The 25,054-nt window shown below is 45.6% G+C and overlaps 1 protein-coding gene across 1 annotated transcript; it reads left to right on the forward strand.

Annotated features, from left to right (window-relative positions):
• Positions 1 to 465: 465 nt before the first annotated feature.
• On the forward strand, positions 466 to 24,763 carry GARS1 (glycyl-tRNA synthetase 1). The gene is made up of 17 exons (XM_056484623.1): positions 466 to 638; positions 3,753 to 3,854; positions 6,460 to 6,562; positions 7,587 to 7,728; positions 8,393 to 8,481; positions 9,826 to 9,902; positions 11,207 to 11,352; positions 11,832 to 11,981; positions 13,410 to 13,572; positions 14,705 to 14,869; positions 17,087 to 17,194; positions 17,512 to 17,657; positions 18,819 to 18,904; positions 19,389 to 19,498; positions 20,808 to 20,901; positions 22,835 to 23,025; positions 24,414 to 24,763. Exons 1-17 carry the CDS (start codon positions 498 to 500, stop codon positions 24,537 to 24,539), a joined length of 2,139 nt encoding a protein of 712 aa, XP_056340598.1. The 5' UTR covers positions 466 to 497; the 3' UTR covers positions 24,540 to 24,763.
• Positions 24,764 to 25,054: the final 291 nt, after the last annotated feature.

Here is a 25,054-nt window from a genome sequence, read left to right on the forward strand (position 1 = left end):
GGGGGCGTGCTCAGGGACAGCGGGGTGTCCCCAGCCACAAGGACAGCCACACCTTTGGGGTGACGTGTTACCTGAGGGACCGGGGCAGGCGTCACCCTGCCCCACGCACAACTCAGGAGGGTGTAGCACTTCCCACCATAGGCGTGAGGACAGCCGCACTTTGGGGGTGCCCGCTGTCCCCTCAGGGAGGTGGCGGCAGCCGCCGCCTTTCCCGCTCCCGCCGCGCGGGGGCGCAGCGCTCCCCTCACGGAGAGGGCGCGCGGGAACGCGCAGCGGCGCCGCCGCCGCCTGTGCGCATGCGCGCGCGCGCGCCCGGCCGGCCGCGCTCCCCATGCGCGCCCCCTGGCGGCCCCGCGCGCGCCCCGTGCCGAATCTGCGGCGCGCTGCCCAGTGCGGAAAGTGCCGCGTTCGCACCCGCGCCGCGCTTTACCCCGGCCGCGATTTCATCATGCGGGGGGCGGGCACCGCTCCGGCCGCTCCTCCTCCTTCTCCTCCTCATGCCGCTTCCCCGTAGCGTCCTGCCCGCCCTGCTGCGCCGCCTCGCCCGCCCGCTCCGCTCCGCCGCCGCCCCCCCCGCCATGGACGGCCCGCAGGCCGAGGCGCTGCTGGCGCCGCTCCGGAACGCGGTGCGGCAGCAGGTAACGCCGGGGGTGCCGCCCGGGGGTCGGGCGGGCTGGGGGAGGTGCCCCGGGGATGACCCCCCCGCCCTGCTGAGGGGTCTTGGCCTGGAGGGGCCCCCGGTGTCCCCCCGGTGTCCCCGCGGGAGCGGGGTGGCCCCTCAGGCACGGGCGGTATCGCGGGTGGGTTTTCCCCCGTGGCTCTTCGCCCTCCCCGCGGTGCCGGGGCTGCCTGGCAGGGCTGGATCGCTGCCTCAGCCTACCTGGTGTCCCCTCCCCAGCTGGCTGTGCCCGGGAGGGGACACCCTGCCTCGGTACCCTCCTCGTGTCCCCCCTGTGAAACGCCCCCTCGTCCCTTGGGGGTCACGCGGTGATGTCCCCCCTTGGAGCTCGTGCCGGCTTTCGGAGGCGAATGACGTTCTCTGGAGTTGCATATTTGCCTGATGCAGTAAGGGATGGTAACTCCTTTACGTATTTCATCATTCTGATTAATCTAGGTGGGTGATGTGTCCTTTTAGCTGGGGCTGCATCGCATTCTCTTCCCACCCCTTTCCTTTTACCTTTATCATCCTTCTTACCTGAGAAGGATTTGGTTGTCTTTTGGTTTCCTGAATAAATCCTAGCACTCTGGCTGTGTGAGGTAATGGATCTTGAGGAGTTCCTTCTCCTCTCCACCTGCCAGACCTGTTCCCGTGTGTCCCCTGTGTCCCTCCTTTAAGTGCCTGAATCCATATTATTCTCCTTAGCTGCACACAGAGCTATGCGTGTGTCCCTTGTATTCGCATATTTGTGTGTGTGTTTCCCCATTAAATGAGTGGATTTATGGCCCTCTAATTATGCCAGCACTTCAGTGAGTTTTTATTATGAATCACTGTACAGCATAATGCCTTGGCAAGAGAGCTGCTTGTAAATAAAGCCATGATCTCTAGAACCAGCCAATTTATTTAGTTTAAAATCCTGGGTGCTGTCATTTGCTTGTGAGTACCGACGGACCCCTTCTGTTCAGGGGTTAAAACTGGGGTGTGGGGTGCCAAGGGGAAAAAAAAAAAAAGTCCAGCTGGGGCCACACATACTGTGTTGTACTACTGGCTGTAGTAATTCCCGGAGATATTAGCACGGGAGGAAAGGAAGGGAATAACAAAGATCAGGGTGGTTGATGGCTCTGGATGCAGGAGTCTGTGTCTGGCAGCTCCAGAAGTGGTTTAATTAAACCTAAGGGACTCAGCCTATGGAGAGGGAGCAGCCTATCTTCCTGCAGCAGTGCCTGATGCAATAAGCTGCCGTGATCCAGGGGTGGATCCCTCCCTGCTTTGCTGGTCTGTGGGACAAAGCTGCAGCAAAATTTGCCACATCGAGTGCTGCTGTGCACTCCTCCTCTTGGGCAGGGCTCGAGATTGGAGCTTTAATTAGATTGAGTCCTGTCAGCAGGCATAATTGTTTGCTTCAGTTGTGTTTTTGTTTTTGTTCCCTTCTCCTTGCGTATGTCTGAGCACTCTTACTTATAGGTCAAGACAAAGAGTTGCTGTGTGCTGCTTTTGGATGCTCAGCAGTGAGCAGGGTGAGGGCTCTGTTGAGTCAGCAGGAGCTGCTTTGCTGCTGTCTTGATGTTTTTCCACTGCTGACCCCCCCGGCTCAACAAAGGCAATTTGGACTTACTACTTTAAAAGAAAAAAACACCAGATCAAATCCCTCCCTCTGCCACGTTACCCAGGAATGGCAACTGCAGTCCTCAGCCCCAGAGTGAAACTTTCATGTTTTGGTTTAAGTAGTTAACAAGAAGGAAGAAGCAGATTTGTTCTGTTCATGTAGCTGATGGGGTTAATCCTGACAGGATTCTTACTTTTCCTTCTTCTTGTGTGTGTTTTAATGCAGTCCTTGGAGACATCCTTTTATTAATAAAATGAGCCTTTGAACCCCTCAGTCTCTGGAGCACTTTTATCTTTCCTAATCTGATTACAGAGTGGCAGTCTGTATATTCTCTTTTCTTTGCTTTCTCAGTTGCCTGTAATGTTTATGTCAGGAAAGTTCAGGATTTAGGAGAAAAAGTTAAAAAGTTGGTATTGTGAAAATGTTGTAATCTCTGTGGAGGCTTCTTCATTTTTTTTTCCTCCTTTTTTTTTTTTTTTTTTTTCCTCAAGCTGTGCAAGGTGCAAGAAAAATGCTGAACTTGGAGCATCTTCTTTTTAGAACATCCCACTTGGGGTGGCTCTGACATATCTGTGCTTTTTCCTCCAGCACCTTTGTCCTTCTCAGTAATTCAAGCTAGATCCTGGTTTTGGTGAAGAAGGGTGCACTCAAAGGAAGACTTTTAGTTAATTTATCCAGGAGCAAGCTGGGTTTGACAGCTGAGGATCATGTTTATAAAAAAACCCTTTTGGTTGTGTGGGGATTGAGCACTTCCCTGGGCTGAAAGAGGAGAATCATCCTCACAAGGCAGAGACCTGTGTGCCATTGTAACAAGGTGGTGGTGGTTTGACTCAAGACCTCCCATAAACCCACTACAGGGTTTTGCTGCTCTGAAGTATTTAGGCTTTGAGGGGTTTTTTAAAGGATATTTTTATTTTTTTGTTGACTTTGTTGTATCTTAAAGTACTGAACAGTTTTTCAGATAACATTTTTCACTCAAAATGCAGCATTTTCTTTGCTTAGACATTGGGCTGCAAATATCTGTCTTCTGTGAGACTTTGATCTAAAAATGTGTGTCCTTGCTGGCCAGTTTTGATCAGGTAGAATGGAGGAAAAGAAGTCTGAAATGGTCATAAGCTTTGAAGAAAAGGGAAGGGGTGGAAGGAAGAGAAGCCTTGCAGAAGGAGAAGGAGGGCACAAAGCCTGTGTTCACTATCTGAGAATCCACTTAGTGCATCCTCAAAGACAGAAACCAGGAATTTGTAGAAATGTGATGCACATAGAGGAGGGCTGAATAGCAGGTCTGTGATTTTACAGTTGTGTGGGGTGGTTGAATTTCCCTAATGAAGTCTGCTCTGCTAACTCTTAGAAGTGTGTTTCTCCCTCACAGCCTCTGGAGACCTGTGTGCAGGCTGGACAAAAATCTCCTTTTGGATTGCCAGGGGAGCTGGAACAAGGAGAGGTTTCATTTGTGTCAAAGAATGAATCTATAATGTTCTTTTTTCCTAGGGAGAGCTGGTGAGGAAGCTGAAGGAAGAGAAGGCTCCCCAGGTGGACATAGACAGAGCTGTAGCAGAGCTCAAAGCTCGGAAGAGGGTCCTAGAGGCAAAGGTGAGTCTGGAAATGAAATTCTGAGCTCCACAGTTTTGTCTGAAAAGCCTTGAAATCTCTTCTGAATTCCTTATTGCAGGTTTGGTCTAAACAAACCTAGATTGAATCACCTCTGAAGTAGTTTTAACACGTTTCCACCTAATGGCAATTTCATTCTTTACCTGTTACACTAATTTCTGTTAGCATTAAAGCAGTGTGGAAACAAATCCATATGAGTTCAGGTTGCCCAGTAATCAAAGCTGAAATTGAGTGTACATTCACTAATCTTTGTTTGCTATATAGATTTTTTGTGTGCTGAGTGAGAGCACATGCTGTTCACTGTGGTGATTTTCAGAGTCTTTGTGCATTGAAATTCCCTGTCATAGAATGTATTTATTTAGAAACTGCCCATTTTGCTACAGTAACAAAGTTTTTGTAAATGTTTCAAGTAACCTGTAGTTCTTCTCAGCCTTAGAGGTAAAATTGTGTCCCCTTTTTTAAATGCAAACATTCTCTGAAAAGTCTTTGTGCAAATTAATTGATGGAACTTGGAGTTTGTTATCTTTAGATTAATAAAGAAGTAAAATACCCTTTCTTATCCTGTGAGCTTCCCTTCCCAGACTGAAACAACAAAAAGAAACTCTTGAAGCTTAAAATCAGTCAGTTGTGCAGATTCACTTAGGTTTTTTCTAATTTCTGTTTCCTGTAAACATGATTGTAATTGTGTCTGGGTGGTACTCTTAAAAATAAATTAATTCATGAGTAAATACACTTCTTATAGCTGCCTGACTGTGAGGATGTGAGTTCAGCTGAACTGAAACCCATTGACCCTACAGAGTCACATGGGATGAACAGGTGCTGCTCTGTGCCAGGTCTGGCCTTGTGGCTGCCTGTTTACATACCTTGAACCCAAGAAAATGTCATTTTTACTGAGTATTCAGCATAGGGACTGGGCTTTGAAACCATTCCATGAAACCTGCATTGATAACTAGGTCATCCTGGAGGAAATGCTGTCTAGATGTTTTCCCAATTTTGTGTACCAACCCTCAGAAGCTTGGGGGGATGTCAGCAGGCAGGTGAGGGGTCCTGGTGTCCCTGTGAGTGTCACCAGGCAGGTGAGGGGTCCTGGTGTCCCTGTGGGTGTCACTAGGCAGATGAAAGGTCCTGGTGTCCCTGTGGGTGTCACCAGGCAGGTGAGAGGTCCTGGTGTCCCTGTGGGTGTCACCAGGCAGGTGAGGGGTCCTAGTGTCCCTGTGGGTGTCACCAGGCAGGTGAGGGGTCCTGATGTCCGTGTGGATGTCAGCAGGCAGATGAAAGGTCCTGGTGTCCCTGTGGGTGTCACCAGGCAGGTGAGGAGTCCTGGTGTCCCTGTGGGTGTCACCAGGCAGATGAAAGGTCCTGGTGTCCCTGTAGGTGTCAGCAGGCAGGTGAGGAGTCCTGGAGTCCCTGTGAGCCCCACCTCTGTGTTGGAGGGTGCCTGTAGGATGCAGTGGGGAGGTTTCTGAGCACTTACAGAATTTGTGTGGGCTGTCAGTGCAAGGGTGACCTTGCAGCATCTCCTTGGGAGTGCAGCACTCCAGTCCTGGGAGTGTTTCTGTCCTGATGCTGTTCCCAGCAAGGATCACAGTCCCACCTTCTGGGGAAGGCAGCAGTGGTGGGTTTCAAGCCCTGTGGTTCATGCTTGAAGATGTCAGAGCAGCTCTGAATTTGAAGCTTTGAGCAGGGTGGAGCAGTTGAGTACACAGAGCTGAGTACTTTTAAAATTAGACCATGTTTATTTGTCGTTATAGATGATAGAAATGGGGAAGTTTGAAATAAATGGACACACAGAACTTTTTGTTACCCAAAGGCTTTTCAAAATGATAGTCTGAGACACTTAGGAGGATCTGAATTTATTGAACTTCTGGGCTTAACTCTGCCTTAATTATCAAAACAGCTTCCTGGAAGGAAACCTTTGAAGTCTGTTGACCTCACTAATGGATTAGATTGCAAAAATCACAGGTTTTCAGATAAAATAGTGAGTCTGCTCTTAAACATTTTCACAGTATCTTGTCTGGACATTAATGCACTCCCAAGTTTTCTGAGTGCAGACTTAAATTTTACAAATAGATTTTCCTTGCACAAATTCCTAAATTCGTCCCTTTGACAGAGCATGAGGATGATGGTGCTTGTAATCTTCATAGTCAAAATTCTTTCATGTGAGGAACACCTTACTGAAAGGTTTATATATGCCAAGAGTCAGATGTGTGCAATCTGAGATGGTCACCTGAAGCTCTTTTCATAGTCAGGAGAGGGAAGAAGATCAGAATTGCTTTGGAAATTGGCTTTTTTTTTTTTTTTTTTTTTTTTTTTTTTCAGTGATTGTGAAAAAAGCTGAGGATAACTCACTCAGGGAAAGTTAGGTCATGAGTCCACCTCAAGTGTCTGAAATGCTGCATTCAGACAATGATGTTCAAACCTGAGCTCTTGAATCTCAGTGGGAAGATTCCTCTTTGGAAAATGAGGATGTTGACAGGATGCCTTTTCTTCAAAGTGGTTTTTTGCAGACTTTTGACTCACAGTGGTGGGTGAAGAGGATTTCTCTTCCTGCCAAATCAGGAGCTGTTAACTGGTGGTGTTGTTACAGGAGCTGGCCTTACAGCCCAAAGATGACATCGTGGACAGAGCTAAGATGGAAGACACTCTCAAGAGGAGGTTTTTCTATGACCAAGCCTTTTCTATTTATGGAGGTATGGGTTTGAAGAAATGTGCATTTTAATCCCTTTAGGCTAATGTTCTGATCTTTCTAGCTGGGTGAAATGCTGCACTCTAGCAGTGTTACATTAATATGGCATACCAGATTTTATTTTATTTTTTAATTTGCTTTAAACTTTCCTGCTTGAGTCTGTAAGCCTCTCAAAAATTCCCCCTTCCTGAAGTGTCTGGGTTGGGAAGGGGCTCAATTTTTGTCTTGTGGTCTCTGAAGGGAAATGAGTGGACTTTAAGGATGCATGTCCTGAGTATTACATTGGTAGAAGATGTCTTTGCTGAGGGCTCAAGGAGATCATCAGCTTATTTATAGCCATTCATCTCTACCTGAGCTTCTTTTGGCAAATTAATCACAGAATATTCTGAGCTGGAAGGGACCCACAAGGATCATGGAGTCCAGCTCAAAAGTGAATGTCCCACAAGGGGAGCAATAATGCTCAAACCCACTGTGACCTTTAGAACTTGTTCCCTCACTGAACTTTGCCAATGAACTTTATGGTACAGGTGAATAAATGTGGCTGTTAAACCTCTTCAGGTGGCTAATATGAGCATCTCAGGAGGCAGCACAGTGCCTCCATGGTTACTGCTCTTTCACCTTAGCTACTAAATTAAACACTCTTAAGTTTTTTTATTGATGTTTTTTTTTTTTTTAATCTTTGCAGCTACAGATAATTTGCAGATATATAACAATATCACTGCTCCAGGTCATGCATGATCACTTCTTCTGTATTCAGAAGAATATCCTTCACATAGATTGCTCCCACAAACCTTTTCCCAAAACAGAATCCATTGGTGGGGGGAATGTGGTTTTTAGAGTTGTTGGTTGCAGTTTATCAGTGTTAGATTCTGTCACTACCTGAGGCCTCAGTGCTCTGCAGCTGAACTGTGCTTCATGCTCATGAAATGAAACCAATTGATGGAAATGCTGAGAAGGGAAGATATCTCCTCTAAACAGTGCAGCTTTCTATGATCCCACACTTCTTTTTTATCTTTTCCTCTTTGCAGGAGTCAGTGGTCTGTATGACTTTGGGCCTGTTGGGTGTGCTTTGAAGAACAACATCATCCAAGCATGGAGACATCACTTCATTCAGGAGGAGCAAATCCTGGAGATTGACTGCACCATGCTCACGCCTGAGCCAGTTCTAAAGTAAATATGGGTCTTTTTTTTTTTTTTTTTTTTTTTTTTTTTTTTTTTTTTTTTAAACCTGCAGCATGTCATTTCTGGTCATAGGTGCTTTCACAGTGTCTGTGAAATTATCCACAGGGATCTTGAGTCTGGGTCACCCAGTTTCATACCATAATTAGGTACAAGTGCACAGGTCAGTGTGAGAGGCTGTTGTTCTGTAAGTCAGGGAAAGCAGTGGCACTCACATTGGAGAGTTCAAAGCCTCCTAGCAGTCCCATTAAGTAAGAAATTGTCATTATTTCTTTTTCTAAAAGATTAAGAAGACAAGAAAAAGGGCAGAAGCTTTCATACAGCTGAGATATAAAATACCGGGATTATCTTCACCTGAATTACTGGTTACTCCTCACTACTGCAGCTATATCTAGTTTTGATCATGATGCTGTTCCTGAAAGCATTAAGTGTCATCTTTGTGACAATTTTAAGATTTAGATGAATTGATACTTCCCACAGATCATATTTTCTGGGGGGTGATGCTGTTTAACGTGACTCTGCAATCTGAAGCAGGAGTGAGCCTGCAGTTCTTGAAGGATTTCACTCTGATAAAGGTCTGTCCACTGGGATCACACAGACCTGGGGCTGTCTGGTGGCAACTGTCACATTCCTTGTTTTGTGTCATCTCTTCTAGGACTTCTGGCCATGTAGACAAGTTTGCTGACTTCATGGTGAAAGATGTGAAAAATGGGGAGTGTTTCCGTGCTGATCACCTCTTAAAAGGTTTGATTTTGTTCCATGCTAGGGTGGCCTGGGGATTTCTTGCAGTGGTACAAGCACTAGAAAAGAGAATTGTTCTCAAGGAAAGCCTGCTGTTGTAGCCAGTCTTTCATACTTTCAAGTTATTATTTGCAGGTAATTAATCATACCATACCAAAAATCCCATAGGTTCTGTTAGTGTCTCAAATGAGGTTCAGGATCTCTGGTGAAAACACAATTGTGTCCCTTTTTGTAAAATCCACTGTCATCTGGCTGTGAGAGATCACTGTGTCATCTAAGCCAAGGATTCCCTAGATAACAAGATTCCTGTACTCCATTGCATTCTGGTCTTAGCTTTCCTGAATTTCAGTTGCTTTTTTAGGTACTGAGAAACAGTTTATTGATGCTGTGAGGGGTCAGAGTGTGTTTTTCCTATGAGAGGTCAGTGATATGGCTGTGGATGACTTTCATGTGTACTTTAGAAATAGACCTCAGGCATTTCTTTGATTTGCAAAGTCACACTTCTTCCTGGTTATTAAAATTTGTTTGGAAAAACAAACCAAGAAAGTCACGCAAAGGAATATCAGAAATAAGAAGCCTGTTTGAAAACTTTCTCATGTGCAGCTCCACTGTGAATGGAAGGATTGTTCCACTCTGCTTAAGTGAGTTGTGCCACTTTGGTTTTTGAGCCTTGTCCTTGAAATTCAAGTATGCAGAACAATCTATATTGGCATTAAAGCAGTTTTCATGATATTCATTGAGATTTTTTTTGTCAAAAAAGAACCAAAAACCTCAAAAGAAGCCCATCCAACGTCTGCCTCCTTTGCTGAGCAGCCTCATCAACAAGTGTCTCCCTGTGAACAGCCACCTGCTGTTACTGCCAAACTGAGCTGTTACTGACCTAAAAAAAGTCAGATTGCTTTTTCAAAGAGGAGTGGGAAGTCTTGGCATCTCTGTGTGCCTTTGTTACATCAGGGAGGATGTTGTGCTGTAAGGTGGAATGCAGTTCAACCCCAATGTACCAGCTCTGTACCTACTTGTGTGAATAAAATCAGCCTTGCTGCTTGGGATCAGACATTTAATTTCTAGTCTGTATAACAGAAGGCAAGAAAAGGATTACAAAGCCATTGCTTGTGTTTAGAGGAATAATTTTGGAAAGGAACTGGACAAGAATGTGTTGTTTTCCCTGTGGCACACCAGTACAGTGAACTGTAGGTCACCACTGCATGACTGGAATTACCCTGGTGGACACTGTCAGGACAAATTGTGGATATCACTTAACTCATGCTGAGGGATCCTCCTGAGCTGTTTTATACTGAGGTCAGTGATGGAGTTGCAATATAAACTCATGACCAATTTTTCTTACAGCTCACCTGCAGAAACTGATGTCTGACAAGAAGTGCACAGCAGAGAAAAAGGCAGAAATGGAAAATGTTCTAACACAGGTGGGTGCTGCATGGGGAGGTGGCTGCTCCAGGGAGAGGGGTGTGTAACAGAGTCCAGAGGCAGTGGTCCTTTTTTGTTCTGAAGATGCTCAGAAGTCTTTATCCCAGAGATCCTCTCAAATACTGAAAATTCAATTGTTAATAAATACTCTGAGCTTGCTGGAGAATCACATCTCCCTCCTTGTTTTGGAGAGTTACTGCTATTATATTAATGAATCTCTTGAGTGTTGGGCTGATAGGACTGAAACTCAGTCATGGAGTTGATCTGCTCTGTTTCACTTCATACCCTGGCAAGAAGCTCTTACATTTGTCAATCTCTTCTGTGGGGTTGTCATACAAAGGAACAGAGATGGGTCAAAGGTCTTGTCAGGGCTCTTTTGAGTCAGCTCAGCACTGATTTGCTTTGTTCTGTAATTGTCTTGGCTTTGAATCACTTGAGATTTGTTCCTCTGTCTCTGGCACCCCACAAAGATTTTTCCTGTGTTTACCATGAGAATAGTTGGTGCTCAAGATGACATTCCTGAACAACTGTACAAACATTTGCCTTTATTTTTTTGTTTTTCTTTGTTTTTAATGTTTGTTCTCATGACTTCTAGGATAAATGCTTCCAAAGCCATGCATTGAATGAATGTTTCCTTCCAGAAAGAGAAACTTTTTTTGTCAGTGTTTTGCATCACTGAGCAGCTGTCATTAGGTTTTCCACACTACAGCATTGAACTTTGACCATCCTTTAGGGAAGTCTCTCTATTAATAGAGTATTTTTATATTCTGGTTTTGAATTTTTTCCTGATGTATGAAAGATCATGACAACTAGAAATGCAGAACAGCTCTGAAAGGGCATCTAATGCATAGCTTGAACATTGTGTTTCATGCAGTAGAAGAAAGAGAAATGAATGCAAACAAAGCCCTGCAGAAATTTTAGCTGTCTTCTCATTGCTGGTTTTTTTTTTGCTCCCAAGACAGAGCTCCCCATGTTTTAGCAGAATCTGTTCAAAAGAATCTGTTCTGGTGGGTGGTGTGCAGTCCCAATGACTTTTCTTGTGCTTTACACCCCCTCTTAAGTTCAGACTTCCTGTGGTATGACTAAATCCCAGACCTATTACTAAAATGGGTTTGCAAATGTGCAAAGTGTATTCTTCTATCACTGGTTCAAACTTCAGCTTGCTTGAAAATTTAGGTTAGAAGGGAATATTTTGGGCAGGTGATTCAGAGCTGTAGATCATGCTCAGTAAAAGATAAAGAGGACATTCATTCCTGTTCCCTTGTCTAGTAATTAAAATAATTCTCTTGTGTTTTGATATTAGTTGGACAATTACGGCCAGCAAGAGCTTGCAGATCTCTTTGTGAACTACAATGTGAAGTCCCCTGTCACTGGGAATGACCTGTCCCCTCCTGTTTCTTTCAATCTGATGTTCAAGACCTCCATTGGGCCTGGAGGGAACATGCCTGGGTAGGTGCTAATTTCATTCTGCTCACACTCTCCTTGCTTTAGAGATCATCTGGAATGAAAATAAAATTTCTGGAGTAGCCTTCCCCTACCTTTCAGTCCCAGCCTCCTGTAGGAAGTTAGCATTCCTTGGAGTCTTTGGAAAGATAGGAGAAACAAGGGGCTGTTGGAGGATCATGAAAACACTTAAAGCACCCAAAATACAGATCCCAGCTGTGCCCTTGCTGGTTGGAGTAGTTTTCATAAAGCCAGTTAATGCTGGTCTCCAGGCTGTAGAAAACCTACTTCAGGATACCTGTTTGAGGAAGGAGGTGAAGATTTTTCCCCTTTAGTCTATTGCTTAATTTTTTTGTTTTTTGTCTGAAATTAAAGGTGTCAAGAGAAGAACTTTCACCTGTAAGTTTTGTAGCAATTGTGACTTTCTCCTTGCTTTCCCCACCCTTAAATCTTCCTGATTTTTCCTCTCCCCCATCTTCTTTCAGCTACCTGAGGCCAGAAACTGCACAGGGAATATTCCTCAACTTCAAACGTCTGCTGGAGTTTAACCAAGGCAAATTGCCTTTTGCTGCTGCCCAGATTGGGAATTCCTTCAGGAATGAAATCTCACCCCGCTCCGGCCTTATCAGAGTGAGGTACTGCCAACTTCTCTTTCAGCAGGAGGGGAGCAGGGAGCAGAGAGCATCTTCCCTCTGTTCCAGGGTTTGTGCAGGATTGTTTCACTTTAGTGCTTTCTCCCAGAGGAATCCTGATTATGTGTCTGGTGAGTCTCAGGCTTTACAGATGAACTCACAGTTTAGGTTTTAAGTACAGAATTCTAAGATTGGCTTGTGAGAAGTGGAATCTCTGAAACAGTTATATTAGACATAAACTCAGTTTCACTGACAGAATTTGGCTTCCATTGAAGTCTAAAAGAATCATAAAAGTCAAAAGTAGCTGTTTTCTCTACAGGACTTTGCTTGTTCAATTATATTAATGCAGTTTGCTTTGAAACTGAAATGAAAACGTGATTGACCTTGCAGCAATATTTCCTTGTCTCAGTCCTGCAGATTGCTCCAGAGAGGAAGTTGGGAGATAACCTGACTCAGGACCAGTGTTTGTGTCGCAAGATCAGTCAAGCTGGAAAGCTCAGGGTTACTGGGAATTACTTTCAGTTCTGTCTTTGGATAAAAGTGATTATTGCCTTTCACTAGGGATAATCTCTGTGTTTAGACTGATCTATCCTAATTGGAAGTATTTTCTATATAATTTGAAACAAGAACTCCCATGTACAGGCAGTACATGCTGTAAACTTAGCAGTTGATTATTTTGTGGTGCCATAAATATCACTGAGAGGCCATGGCATCCTTAGCAGAGAGGGAACTCAGGAATTTCCTCAGTCCTCCTGTTCTGTTTTGCTCATCTGGAAATGAGAACTTCTCTCGTTGAAATAATTTTCAGTCAAATATAAATGATATGCTTGTGGCACATTTATTGGAGACTGTTATTATGCAATCACAGCAAATTACACCCTGATGGCTGTGATTTACAGTTAATGATTACCTAGAGCTTTTTTAAAGGTTCTTGATAATGAGTTAATTCAGTGGAAAATGATTTCGAGCAAGAAGACTCAGAATCAATCTCTGAGTAAGGACATATTAAAGACAAGTTCTTAAAACAGAACTCATGCCATTGCTGTGTGCAGCAGTATTATTATTTTCAGGAAATTACCACCTCACCTGGTTATTTTTGGCACTTCTGACATGAGTTAAAGCTACTGATTTAATCAGTAGACCCTGTAAGGAACAACTGCTTCTAATATGGGCATCACAGCAGTCTGGAAAAATCTGGAAGTACTCCAAAGGTGGTGTTCTCTGCTCTCATTCACAGTGGTGCTAACCACGGCCTGGAGAGCTCTAAATTAATTTGTAGAAAATTTTGTTAGGAATTTGAAGATGAAACTAAATCAAGTGATGAGACTGGTTCATGTTCCTGGCTGGGTCTGCATATGATTTTAAATTACTGGCTTGCTGTGAGAGGCTGCTTTATAAAATATTTAATGTGTGTTTGTTTGTTTTCACTAGGGAATTCACCATGGCAGAAATCGAGCACTTTGTGGACCCCAGTGAGAAGAACCACCCCAAGTTCCAGAATGTGGCAGATCTCAACATCCTCCTGTACTCGGCCAAGGCCCAGGTCAGCGGGCAGTCTGCACACGTCATGCGGCTGGGGGACGCTGTCCAGCAGGTAACCTGCCTCCCCTGCCTCACCTCCCTCCCCCTCCCTCACCTCCCTCCCCTTCCCCACCTGCCTCCCCTTCCTCCCCTTCCTCACCTCCCTCACCTCCCTCCTCTTCCTCCCCTTCCTCCCCTTCCCCATCTGCCTCACTTCCCTTACCTTCCTCACCTGCCTCACCTCCCTCACCTTCCCCTGCAGGCACACCCAGCTTGCTCCTTGCAATTCCTCTCAAGGCTAAGTTACAAACTGCCTTTTGAAAATTAGGGCTCAGAGTGATGTGTCTGCCCAGTCCTGTGTTGGTCTGAGCACATGTAATGCAGTTGAAATATTCTGAATCTAGGACTGAGGGCACGGATCAGCTCCCTGCACTGGGCTTACACAAAGTTTGTGTTGTGTTGGTGCCAGCTGGGATTTGCTCCCAGATTTATGAGTGGATTCTCTTCAGTGAATCAGACTGAGATCAAGGCCTGGCCCTTGCTACCAGAAGAGTACAAGTGGTGCTGGGGTTGGAAGCTAAACTTCACGCTTAGCTAGCAAAGAGGGACAGTAAGGAATATCAATACTAGCAGTATCTGGGAATCTCACATTCAGCTACTGACCCCCATGAGTATGTGACTTGCATAATGAGATGAATCATTACCTGATTCATCTAGTTATGAATGGGTTGATTTGCCAACCTCCTCCACCCCATTTCCTCCAACCCCCAAATGAAACAAAACCAAAAAAACACCAAAACACTGCCTTTAAAAACATAAACAAAGCAAAAAATCCCAAAAACAGGAGCCAAAAAAAAAAAAAACAAGCCACCAAACACCACCCCTCTGTTGTATTGCAGCTGTGAGCTGTAGGGTACAGCTGTTGTAATGCCAGTGACTGCACTGCTGCATACAGTGGGGTATTTACAAGTAGGTGATCCTCAGAACCAGTGGGTGTGAGTGCTGGAGTGACAGTAACTCACTATTTTGGTCAGATGGAGATGGTGCCAGTGGCTCGGGGTGAATTTGAAGAGATGTAACAGCTCAGGGGAGACAGAACTTAACCACAAGTTCTGTCTATAACACGTCAGCTTGCCTGCAGAAGCTCAACAAATCATGACTTGGCTTCCTTAGGAACTGACATGGGTGTTTTTCCCTCCCTGCAGGGTGTGATCAATAACTCGGTTCTGGGTTACTTCATCGGCAGAATCTACCTCTTCCTCACAAAGGTCGGCGTGTCCCCGGAGAAGCTGCGCTTCCGGCAGCACATGGAGAATGAGATGGCTCATTATGCCTGTGACTGCTGGGATGCAGAGTCCAAAACCTCCTATGTAAGTGGGCAAAGTGGAAACAGCAAGGGAAACCCCTGTCTGGTTTATTCCTGGCTTTTTGAAGTTAGAGCTGTGGGTCTGATGTGTCTGTCCAGCTCCACGTTGGTCTGAGTACACACAATGCAGTTGAAGTATTCTGAATCCAAGAGTAAGAGGCAGGCCAGCTCCCTCCACAAAGTTTATGAACTGTTCATGCTGCTTTGGTAGGTCCAGGCTCCTTTGCTGGAACGTGAAGTAGCCTGGGGACACTTCACTGGTCAAGTTTTCATCTGGAGTTAAAGGAAACTGAAGCCTGGTGCTTTCCAAAGACTGTAATCTCTAACAGCGGTGGGGAAGGATTTGTTTTGCTGGAGGTGTTATTCCAGGGCAGATTGCTTCCTGCTTGAATGCCTGCTCTTCCTTTCCCTCTTACATGCTGTGAGAAATGAGTTCACTCATGCCAGTTCAGACAGCTGGTGCTGGAAGAAAAATTCTTCAAGGATTTGTTTTCATCTTCCTGCTGAGTCATTAAGAGCTTTTTTGTTCAAGCCTTGTTGAATGCCTTTTTTCCCCTCATGTATTGTTGGTTGGATTTAGACTTATCACTAGTGATGTTTTCTTACAGCACATTAGAGGAATAGCAGCCAGTAAAATTCTACCAAACTTAAGATTAGAAAAAAACCAAACCTCCTGCAGCTCAGATGAGTGATTTGTCTTCATATAGAAAAGACCTGGAGAAGTGACTGAAGGAGTGGCTTCCTCTGACTTCCACAAGTTCATAGCCTATCTTTCCAGCCAGCCCAAAACTGGACATGTTTGGGCCACACCATGCAAATAAGATTATTCAACTTTTCAAGCCTTGTCATGGTGATCAGGACAGCACTCACAGAGCAAGGTGTTCAACAGTCTAACCCAGCAGTGAGCACAGCAATTCCAGGGGTGTGAAAGGAACACCTTGGGAGCTGGGCCATGCTTTGGTTTGTTACTTAACTCTGACCAAAAATGTTTATATCAGCTTGCAGCACTCAGTTGTAAGAAGGGAAGTGGTCTGAGTAGCTTAAAATCCATTCTAGAAATTGCTGCATACAATGGTGTGGGTTAAGGGATTTTAAAGATCCAACCCACCTCCCATGGGCAGAGACACCTTCCACTATCCCAGGTGGCTCCAAGCCACATCCAGCCTGGCCTTAAACACTTCCAGGGATCCAGGGGCAGCCACAGCTGCTCTGGGCACCCTTTGCCAGGGCCTCCCCACCCTCACAGGGAAGAATTTCTTATTAATGTAAATCTAATCTAAACCTGCCGTCTTCTGCCTTAAAGCCATTCCCCATTGTGCTGTCATTCCATGGCCTTGTCCAAAGTTCTCTCCAGCTCTTGGAGCCCTTTTAGACACTGGGAGAGCCTTCTCCTCTCCAGGTTGAACAACCACATAAACCTGTATTCTGTGTTTTCTGAGAAGTAGCTGTAACACCCTCATAGCTTAATTTCTGTAAAAATCCTCCAAAGTACCCTGGAACACCACGACTGTCAAGCACAGGGATTTTTTCTGTTCACACACCTTTTCTGACACCCTTCTATATCACTCCAGCTTGGAAAACCAGACAACATCTGGCTGTCTGTACATCCCACACTGATGTGACAGTGAGTGGGAAGCAGCTGCTGAGCCTTGTCTTACATGGGATTGTCTGTTAGGAAATCCAGAGGGAGGTTATATTTGCTGCTTCACCAATCCAGTGTGAATGGTGTTCTCAGATTCCTCCTTGCCATACATGCTGAAATACTGAATTAAGAGCTTCCCTTGCATGTGATCTGTGTTGTAGCAGCTCCTAAGCCAGGCTTTTGGCCATTCCAGTGTGGTTGATTCCCTGCTGTGTGTCCCATGCCAAGCAGAGCCTTGGGGACATGATGCCTTGTGTGCCTGTGGCATGTGAGTGATAGGACTGTGTGCTCTGGCCCCAGCCTGAGCTGTTGGCACAGGGCAGTGCTCTGCCAAGCCATGTGGAAAAGCTGGCCCTGAACACAGGCACTGGGTAGATGACTGATTGTTTCCTCTGGAAACAAATGGAATCACTCAAATGAGGGAGCAACTGGTGAGGGAGGGCTGCTTATTGTAACAGAGCTAATTATGTAGAAAAAACAGTCATGGGAGCAGGGAGGGCTTAAGGGTGAATAAACAGATTTGATGGTTAAGTGGACAAAAAAGTGAGTTGGTGAAAGCTTCCAGTTTTGTTTTTTCAGGGTTGGATTGAGATTGTTGGCTGTGCTGATCGCTCCTGCTATGACCTTTCCTGCCATGCCCGTGCCACCAAAGTTCCTCTCGTAGCTGAGAAGCATCTCAAAGAACCTATATCCTTTCAGAATAAACCAGCCTCTCCTCAAGTGGAAAGGGATTGGACAGGGAGATGTCTTGGAGATCTGCACAGCTCTATTTCAAGTTACATCTGTATATTTAACAGGGAAACCTACAACTACAGGCCAGCATGACTTTGGGAAGTGACCTGGAAAGAACCTGAGCATTTGTTACTCCTTTCCTCTCTTGGAGGGGAGTTCCTTCATCCAAGTAGTGGAGGAGATGTCTTTGTGTTTTGTAGCAATTAACTTGGACATAATGAAGGAACCAGGCCCTGCATTCTTCCCTCACAAGCTCCTTAACTGCCTTGTACAGAACAGTCAACATTGTTCAGTTTGAGGCAAATAAGGGAGCCATTGGCAAAGCTTACAAGAAGGATGCCAAGGTGGTGATGGAATACCTTTCCATGTGTGACGAGTGCTACATCAGCGAGATGGAGCAGCTGCTCAACGAGAAAGGGTGAGCTGGCTCTGTGGGGTACCTTCCTCTGACACCTCATGTGGCCTCCAAAGGGCTGCTGCATTTCTTTGGGCCACTGGAACCAGATTCTTTGTGAGAGCAGGCTGTGTGGGTCATCTGAGGTGTGTGAGTGCTGTCCCTCTCACCAGGCATTGCTGGTCACCCATCAGCATATCTGGGTGTATGCACATAAATATTTGTCTGTGTGGGAATGAGCTGCTGGCTTTAGTAAAATCATTCCAGAAGAGAAGCAGTTCAGTGTGATGGGAATTGTTTACCAGCTTCCCCACTCTGGTTTGAGTGGACTGACTTAAAACTTTATTAAAATAATTCTGTGACCAGTGGAACAAAATAGTTAAATTAAAATAAAAACTTGATGAGTATCCTCTAGTATTTAGTGAGCTGCTTTAGGACCTGTTACAGTCTTTGATTTACTGTGGCAGAAATTTGTATGATTTTCTTTGACCTGCCTTCCTAACAACACGTGCAGGAGCTGAAAATATGAGAAGTCTTTACAGTTGTCAGATTTGGCTGAAGCAGGCCAACAGCTTAGAAGAAAGCTAATGGTGCAGTAACAAAAAAATAAACTTAATTTCCTGCTTGAAATGGTCCAAGGTGTAGAATCAATGAATACATTACAGAATGGTAGCATTTACATCTTTCTCTTTTCCCCTGAGCTAAAATTGATTTCTTTCACATCTCTATGAATGTGAAAATGTAGAAAAAACCAGTAGCACTCAAAATGGGCAGAGAAATTATTGCAGGGAAGAAACAGTCTATCCAGAATCTCCCTGAAATGGCTCAATGGATGAGTTACAAGCAATATCCCTGGTTTTATTGATAGTCCAGTGCCTGCTTTGTGTGCCTCCCTTTTTCTCTTTGGTGTATAAGCTTCATCCTGAGACTTTCCCAATTGACTTTGCTTCAGGCTGTTAGTCACAGCCAAGGTCACTGTGATTATGAAAATGGTTGCTTTTAATGTAGTAATTTTATTATTAATGCAAATTTCTTTTAATGGGTATGCTACATGTTTCTTTCATCTCTGGGATTTTCCCTGCTTCTGTCATCCCACTCTCAGAGTCAACCAAGTGATGCAGTTAAGGAAATAAAACTTGTTTGTTCACTGCTTTAGTTTTTAAATTACTTCTTTTTCCTTTGCAGGGAATTCACTGTTGAAACTGAAGGGAAAACTTTTCTATTAACAAAGGACATGGTTACTGTGAAGAGATTTCAGAAAACATTACATGGTAAATTTGATGCTTTGTTGTTTGATCATCATCAGGATACACTTCGAGTATGAACTTCATTGGTAGCATTGTCCTGTTAATATTGTAACACAGCATAGGAAAAAGGCCAAATGTAATTGCCTTGAAATTTAAGAGTAGGAAGGCTTTTGGAAAGTCAGTGACTGCACCTCCACAGAGCTTTTGTCCTGATACAGGAAATGGGGCTAGAAGGAAACTTTGAAAATGCATGAATTCAGTTCTCAAAGAAGCTAGAGAAAGGGCCCTCAGTTGTTTTCTACAGCCCAAATACATCCTGTACATGAGCTAAGTCCAAATCTCTGTTTCAGGTGTTTGTATTTAGAGCAGAAATGTTTAATTTTTTATTTCCATGTCCTCATCTACACACAACCAGAACTTCTGAGCAGAGAGACAACATCAGCGACCACACCTTTTTCTTGTGCCTAAACACATTTTTAAAGGTGGTGTGTGTTATCTTGTGTTCCAGTGGAAGAAATCATCCCAAATGTCATTGAGCCCTCGTTTGGCATTGGGAGGATCATGTACACAGTGTTTGAGCACACATTCCGCGTCCGGGAAGGAGACGAGCAGAGGACGGTGAGTGCCCTGAGGCTGGGCCAGCTGCAGCCTCCTGCCTTCCCCTGCCATCCAGGGAGAGGCTAAAATAACACTGCACAATGCCCAGCAGAGATGGGGAAGCCCAGGTGAGGTGTGGAATTGCTGGTTTTGCCAGAGTACATGTTAGTTTTACATGAGAGCATTCTGGAGCCATGTGTGCACAAGGCTCTCGCTGGATTAATGGAAAGGAGGTGAGAATTCCTCCTGGATCCACACTTGGCAGTGTTCCATTGCTGAGAGAAAGGCAGATCTTCAGTGTTTAATTTCCTTTCTTTCTGCTGTTTACCTGGAATCATACTTCTGTGCAGCAGGATGGACAATGGACTAACTGTTCACTCAGTTCTCTGTGAAATTCAGCCTTCTCTGCTTCTGGACACCCCTAAAACCTTGGCCTGAAGCTTTGCTGTAGCAGGGGCCCAAGGGAAGTGTTTGTTACATGTAGAACTTCCTCCAGTCAGTGCCCACATGTGGTGCTCTGTGCCATTGCTGGTGGCCCACAAGAAGCTGGCTGGAAACTTGGTGCTGCTTCCTGATTGCTGTTCCTGGCTCCTGGACTTTGTTCATTAATAAGAAATATAATAAAAGTGCTTCTTTGTGTCTCTGGGTGCCACAGGATGTGGTACATTTATGACTAGGGGAGCAAGATTCAGGAGCTCAGAATTAGGACACAATTGGCTTTGAATCCCAAGCTGCTCCTGAAATACAAAATACTGGATTTACCTTCCTTCTAGTACCCATTTACTTTCTATATGCAGCCTGGGCTGCATTATATTGTGGTACATCTCACATGCATTGCTTCTGTCCCTGTTATACCTTATTGATTGCCAGGAAAGATTATTTTTCCCTCACTTCTATCACATTTTTGTTTTCTGAGGGTGTCTGTGAAGGGTTCTAAAAACCTTTTTGCTGCAAATTCTCCATGTGTGTAGGGTCTCAAACAGGAAGTTTGAGTAGACTATGCATAAGACTAAATGTCCTGGAAAGACACCTCCACCCTTAATTTTTCTGTCATTCAGGTGAGGTTAAATTTCTTTAGGAGGGCTCTAATGGATCTCTTCTGGTGGGAGGTAACATTTAGCTGTCAGGAGATAAGGGGGAATGGAGGCTGAAGAAAACCAGTCCTGTTCCAGTTGTGTGAGATGTCACCACTGATGTCTTAGAGTAGGCCAGAGAGTCCCCTGGAACACTCACCCTGCCTCCAGCCTCAATCAGGGCTTATTCTCACCTCCTAAGAGTATGGTCTGACCACTGAACTTATATTTACTTGTGCTTTTCCTTTTTTCCACAGTACTTCAGCTTCCCAGCTGTTGTGGCACCGTTCAAGTGCTCTGTTCTTCCTCTGAGCCAGAATCAGGAATTCATGCCTTTTGTCAAGGAATTATGTAAGTGTGTTAAGCACTTTGGGTCTGATGGGGCTGTGCACTGGGAAGAGAGATCTCTCAAAATAACACTGGGATCATGTGGCTCTCCAAAATGCACAGGGAGAGTTGTTGACATGAACCAGCTGAGTGTCCACAAGCTTTGGGTATCCATCAAACTCTTCAGCCATACTCAAAAACCTCACCACCATGACCTTCCCTGTGTTGGTTTGGAGTGTAAAAGTTATGACTTTTTTTCCTTCTATGTCAAAAATAAATCTTGCCCACTGCTTAGGAGAAGCTGGAGCAGTGGGGGTTTTTGTTTTGTTATTAAAGTTTGCTTTGCTTTATTGGCCCCCTAACTTATTGAGTCAGTCCCAGAGCTACTGAGCCTGCAACCATTCTGTCAAACTGCCCACTGGTAGTGGGCATCATGGTGAAAGATAGGGGCCATAAAATGGAACAGATGAAGGGTAAGAACAGGGCTTGCATGTCAGACTCCTGTCAGCACCAGTTCTGCCTGGGATTTGTCTCCCTGCCCTGGATGTGCCCTGCACACTGAGGCTGGTGTTTGGAGTTAAAGCAGGGTCATGGCACTGATGACAAGGGGAAAAACTTGGTGACTTTGCACTTGGGTGGGAGTTGTGGTGCAGTGTGGAGAGCTGAGAGAGCAGGGTGGCTTTGACTCTGTGGTCCTACAAAGAATGGAGCACTGGATGTTCTGTCAGAGTAAAACTGGGGCTCTGAAATGCTGCTTGCACCCAGGACAGGCAGTGCCTCATGGGGGTGATGCCTAGAGAGGCTGACTTGGAACAGAGGCTAGACAGTGTAAAAGGGATAAAGTTTATTAAAAGGCCTTCACAGGATACACCTTGGGCAGTACAAGAGCATGACTGAGGCTACACCCAAGAGGGACACCTGGTCATGAGTTTTCACACTTCTATAAGTTTTGCTCCATTCACATATTGGGGTCCATTGTCCAATTCCAGCTCCAGGTTCTGCAGTCCTATGCTCACGGATTCTCTCCTCAATTCACTGCTGTTTGCGCTTTTTGGGCCTGAAGCTGTAATGGTGTCCTTGGTTCTGGGCCTGGAAAAAGGATTGTTTTGTGTGACTGAGTGTCCTGGTTTGAAGGACAGGTGTCTGCCAATAAAGGCAGAAGCTTCTCTTTGAAATGGAGAATGTAAACCCCCTTACTCCAAATCACCATTATAATTTTGAAATTAAGGGGCTCTCAGGCAAAGATATGGGAATTAGCAATAACAGTTCTTTACTAGGAAAATTAAAATAGAAACACAATATTACAAAGAACAATCCCCAAATACTGACAGAGTCAGAATCCAAGCTGACACCCGTCAGTCAGTCAGGGTGTTGGCAGCAGTCCCATTCAATGGTGGCTGCATCCTCCTGCAGTGGCAGATGTGGTTCAGCTGCAGCAGTGCTCCTGGAGAAGGTGCAGTTTCCTCTGAAGCTCCAGGGATGATGTGGAAAGGTCTGGCTTTCCTCTGGAATCCAGTGAGAAGAAGGTTCCTTGGTGTCCAAAATCTCAGTTTTTATCTGGGTAGGAAAGGCTTGGCTCCTCCCCTGGCTGGAGCATCTCCCAGTGGGATGATGTAATTTTATCAGTCATGCACTGGGACTCAATGGCCATTAACAGGAGATATCTCCTGGAGGGAGGATGGGCTGTGGGAAGATAAAGATGATTGCCCAGCTGGTTTAAAGATGGCCCATTAGCAGATAATATGTGCTAGGAGATAAACTTCAACAGATGGGGATGGAACACGCATTTCTGGCCACATCAACCCAACACACTGAGCTGTGAAGAGAAATTGTAACACTGTACAAAGTTCAGAGTCACACACTAAGGCAGTGCAGAGTCTGAAAAGCACCAAAGCTGACACTGCATTGGGGCAGGGGAGCCCGTGCTGTGTGTCACTCTCCTGCTGTGTTCCTGCAGCCGAGGCACTGACCAGGACCGGCATCTCGCACAAGGTGGACGACGCCGCGGGCTCCATCGGCCGGCGCTACGCGCGCACCGACGAGATCGGCGTGGCCTTCGGCATCACCATCGACTTCGACACGGTGAACCGCAGCCCGCACACGGCCACGCTGCGCGAGCGCGACTCCATGCGCCAGATCCGCGCCGAGGTGAGCCCGGGAATCGGGCTGGTGTCAGGGGAATGCTTTCACAGAAAGCGTGATCAAGGGCTGCAATGGTCTGCCCAGGGAGGTGGAGTCACCATCCCTGGATGTGGCACTCGTGCCATGGGCTAGTTGAGGTGTTAGGACATGGGTTGGGCTTTGTCACCCTGAAGGTCTCTTCCAACCTAGTTATTCTGTGAATTCTGTGCTCCTTTTGGCTTGGGGACAACATCCCCTGCTGCTTCTGATCTGTCACTAATCCTGGTGGGAGCTGCCTCCAGCTCTGTAGCAATTTGGAAATCCCCAGGAGCAGGTACCAGTCCAATAGAAGATGCTGGCCCAGCTGATAAAGTGAGCAGGAGGTTTTGTTTTTCTTGACTGCAGAGGTGTTGATCTTCCCTGAAAGCCATGCCTTGTGCTGATTGCACTGCTCTCCAGAGTGGCTCTTTCCAAGTGAGGGCTGCTGAGTTAAAGCATTGACTGGGTTGTGTCTGGCTTTCAAAGGCTGGGCTCCTTGTAATCCCCAGCACCAAAAGGCAGAACACTGTAGTTTGCCTCGCAGCTGGTGTTGCCTGTGCAGCACCAGAGGAGCTGATGAACCACTGCCCCAAAGCTGTGTGTGCCCTAAGCGTGCTCTGCCAGTGTGGCCATAGTGCAGGCTGGAATAGCAAAAACCTCTCCATGGTGGGCTCTGCCCCTGCTCACAGCTGTGGATCTGCAGTCTTGGGGTTTTCAGGTTTTTCTTTTCTCCCTGATTCTCTTTTCTGCTTGGCCTTTGCCCCAGGCACAGGAGGAGATGGTGCTCACCTGTGAGGCTGATTTGTAGCTCCACAGAAGCACCTGCAGTGCCTGGGGCTGCTAAGCTGGCTGCGGTTTGGCTGGCTCTAACAGGCAGTGCCATTTCCTCAGGGCACCCTTCTGTCTTTGTCACCTGGGTGACTTGTCACTGCCAGCCAGCAGAGAGGAGACTTTGTTATCATTCAGTTTCTGCAGATTTTCAGCTGTCTGGCTGATCCTTTGTACTGTGACAGTGTGCTGTGAGGAGCAAAGGCAACTTGCACCTTCTTTTGTGCTGCTCTTACAGTAGGTAATGCCTAGCTGAATCTTGGCTTACAGCATCTTTTGGATGTGTGTATTGTGGGTTTTTTTTTCCCTTCCCACTCTAGCAGAACATTACCTTGCTTTGGTCGACCATTTCCTTCCTGGATCACTTTAATAACAGATAACAGATTGATCTAAGGTGTCCTAATTAATGGTTTTCTCCCCAGAAATGATCTTCCAGGAGATATCTTATACCTGTTCTACTGCTGATATAAAAACTGCCCACATCCCCAAATATCCATTTTGATTTTGGTGACTTTGTGTTTCTTATGTCTTTGTGGCTTTTCCTGCAGATCTCTGAACTTCCTGCCATCATCCGAGACCTGGCCAACGGTTTTCTCACCTGGGCTGATGTTGAGGCAAAGTATCCACAATTTGAGGGACAAGAGACTGGCAAAAAGGACACAATAGAGGAATAAAGAAAAGGACCTGAAGTAAAATCCTGTCAAAATGTCCACTTTTTACTGTTCATGTTAATATGAAATAAACTTACTGTGTATTATTCAAAGCTGCATTGTTTGTGCACACAGGGACTATTTGGGGTTTTTTTCCTCTTCCTCAATTGCTGACTGGATCTAACTTTAAAAACTGAAATAATTGCAGCCTGACCTGAAGGTGTGATGAATAAAACCACCATTGTATATGCCTGCCTCTCTGTGTTCCTGCAGCCTTGTGCTTTCTTCAGAAATGTCCCTTTTTTCTCTCATTTTTGCTCTCCTGCTTAGGGGCTGTGGGTGTTACAGGTTCATGCCCAGCCTTTCATCTGGGTTTGGATGATCCTGGGCTCTGGTGAAAGATGGTCCCAGTTGCATGGGCTGTTTGTGAAGGGGTGATCACAGTGCCAGTCCTTTTTTCTCTATTGCCAGACCTCTTTTCCCCACTGTGGTTCAAGCAGCCACCTCAAGAGATGGGTTCAGTGTTCTTTTGCTGCAGG

The sequence above is a fragment of the Oenanthe melanoleuca genome, chromosome 2, assembly GCF_029582105.1.
Source record: "Oenanthe melanoleuca isolate GR-GAL-2019-014 chromosome 2, OMel1.0, whole genome shotgun sequence".
Classification (NCBI taxonomy): domain Eukaryota; kingdom Metazoa; phylum Chordata; class Aves; order Passeriformes; family Muscicapidae; genus Oenanthe; species Oenanthe melanoleuca.

Bases quoted from the DNA above. Each gene is read 5' to 3' on its own strand.
- GARS1 (XM_056484623.1), top strand. From the start codon at position 498: ATGCCGCTTCCCCGTAGCGTCCTGCCCGCCCTGCTGCGCCGCCTCGCC. The intron at 639-3,752 runs GTAACGCCGGGG...CTTTTTTCCTAG, and splicing joins GGAACGCGGTGCGGCAGCAG to GGAGAGCTGGTGAGGAAGCT. The intron at 14,870-17,086 runs GTAAGTGGGCAA...TTGTTTTTTCAG, and splicing joins CAGAGTCCAAAACCTCCTAT to GGTTGGATTGAGATTGTTGG.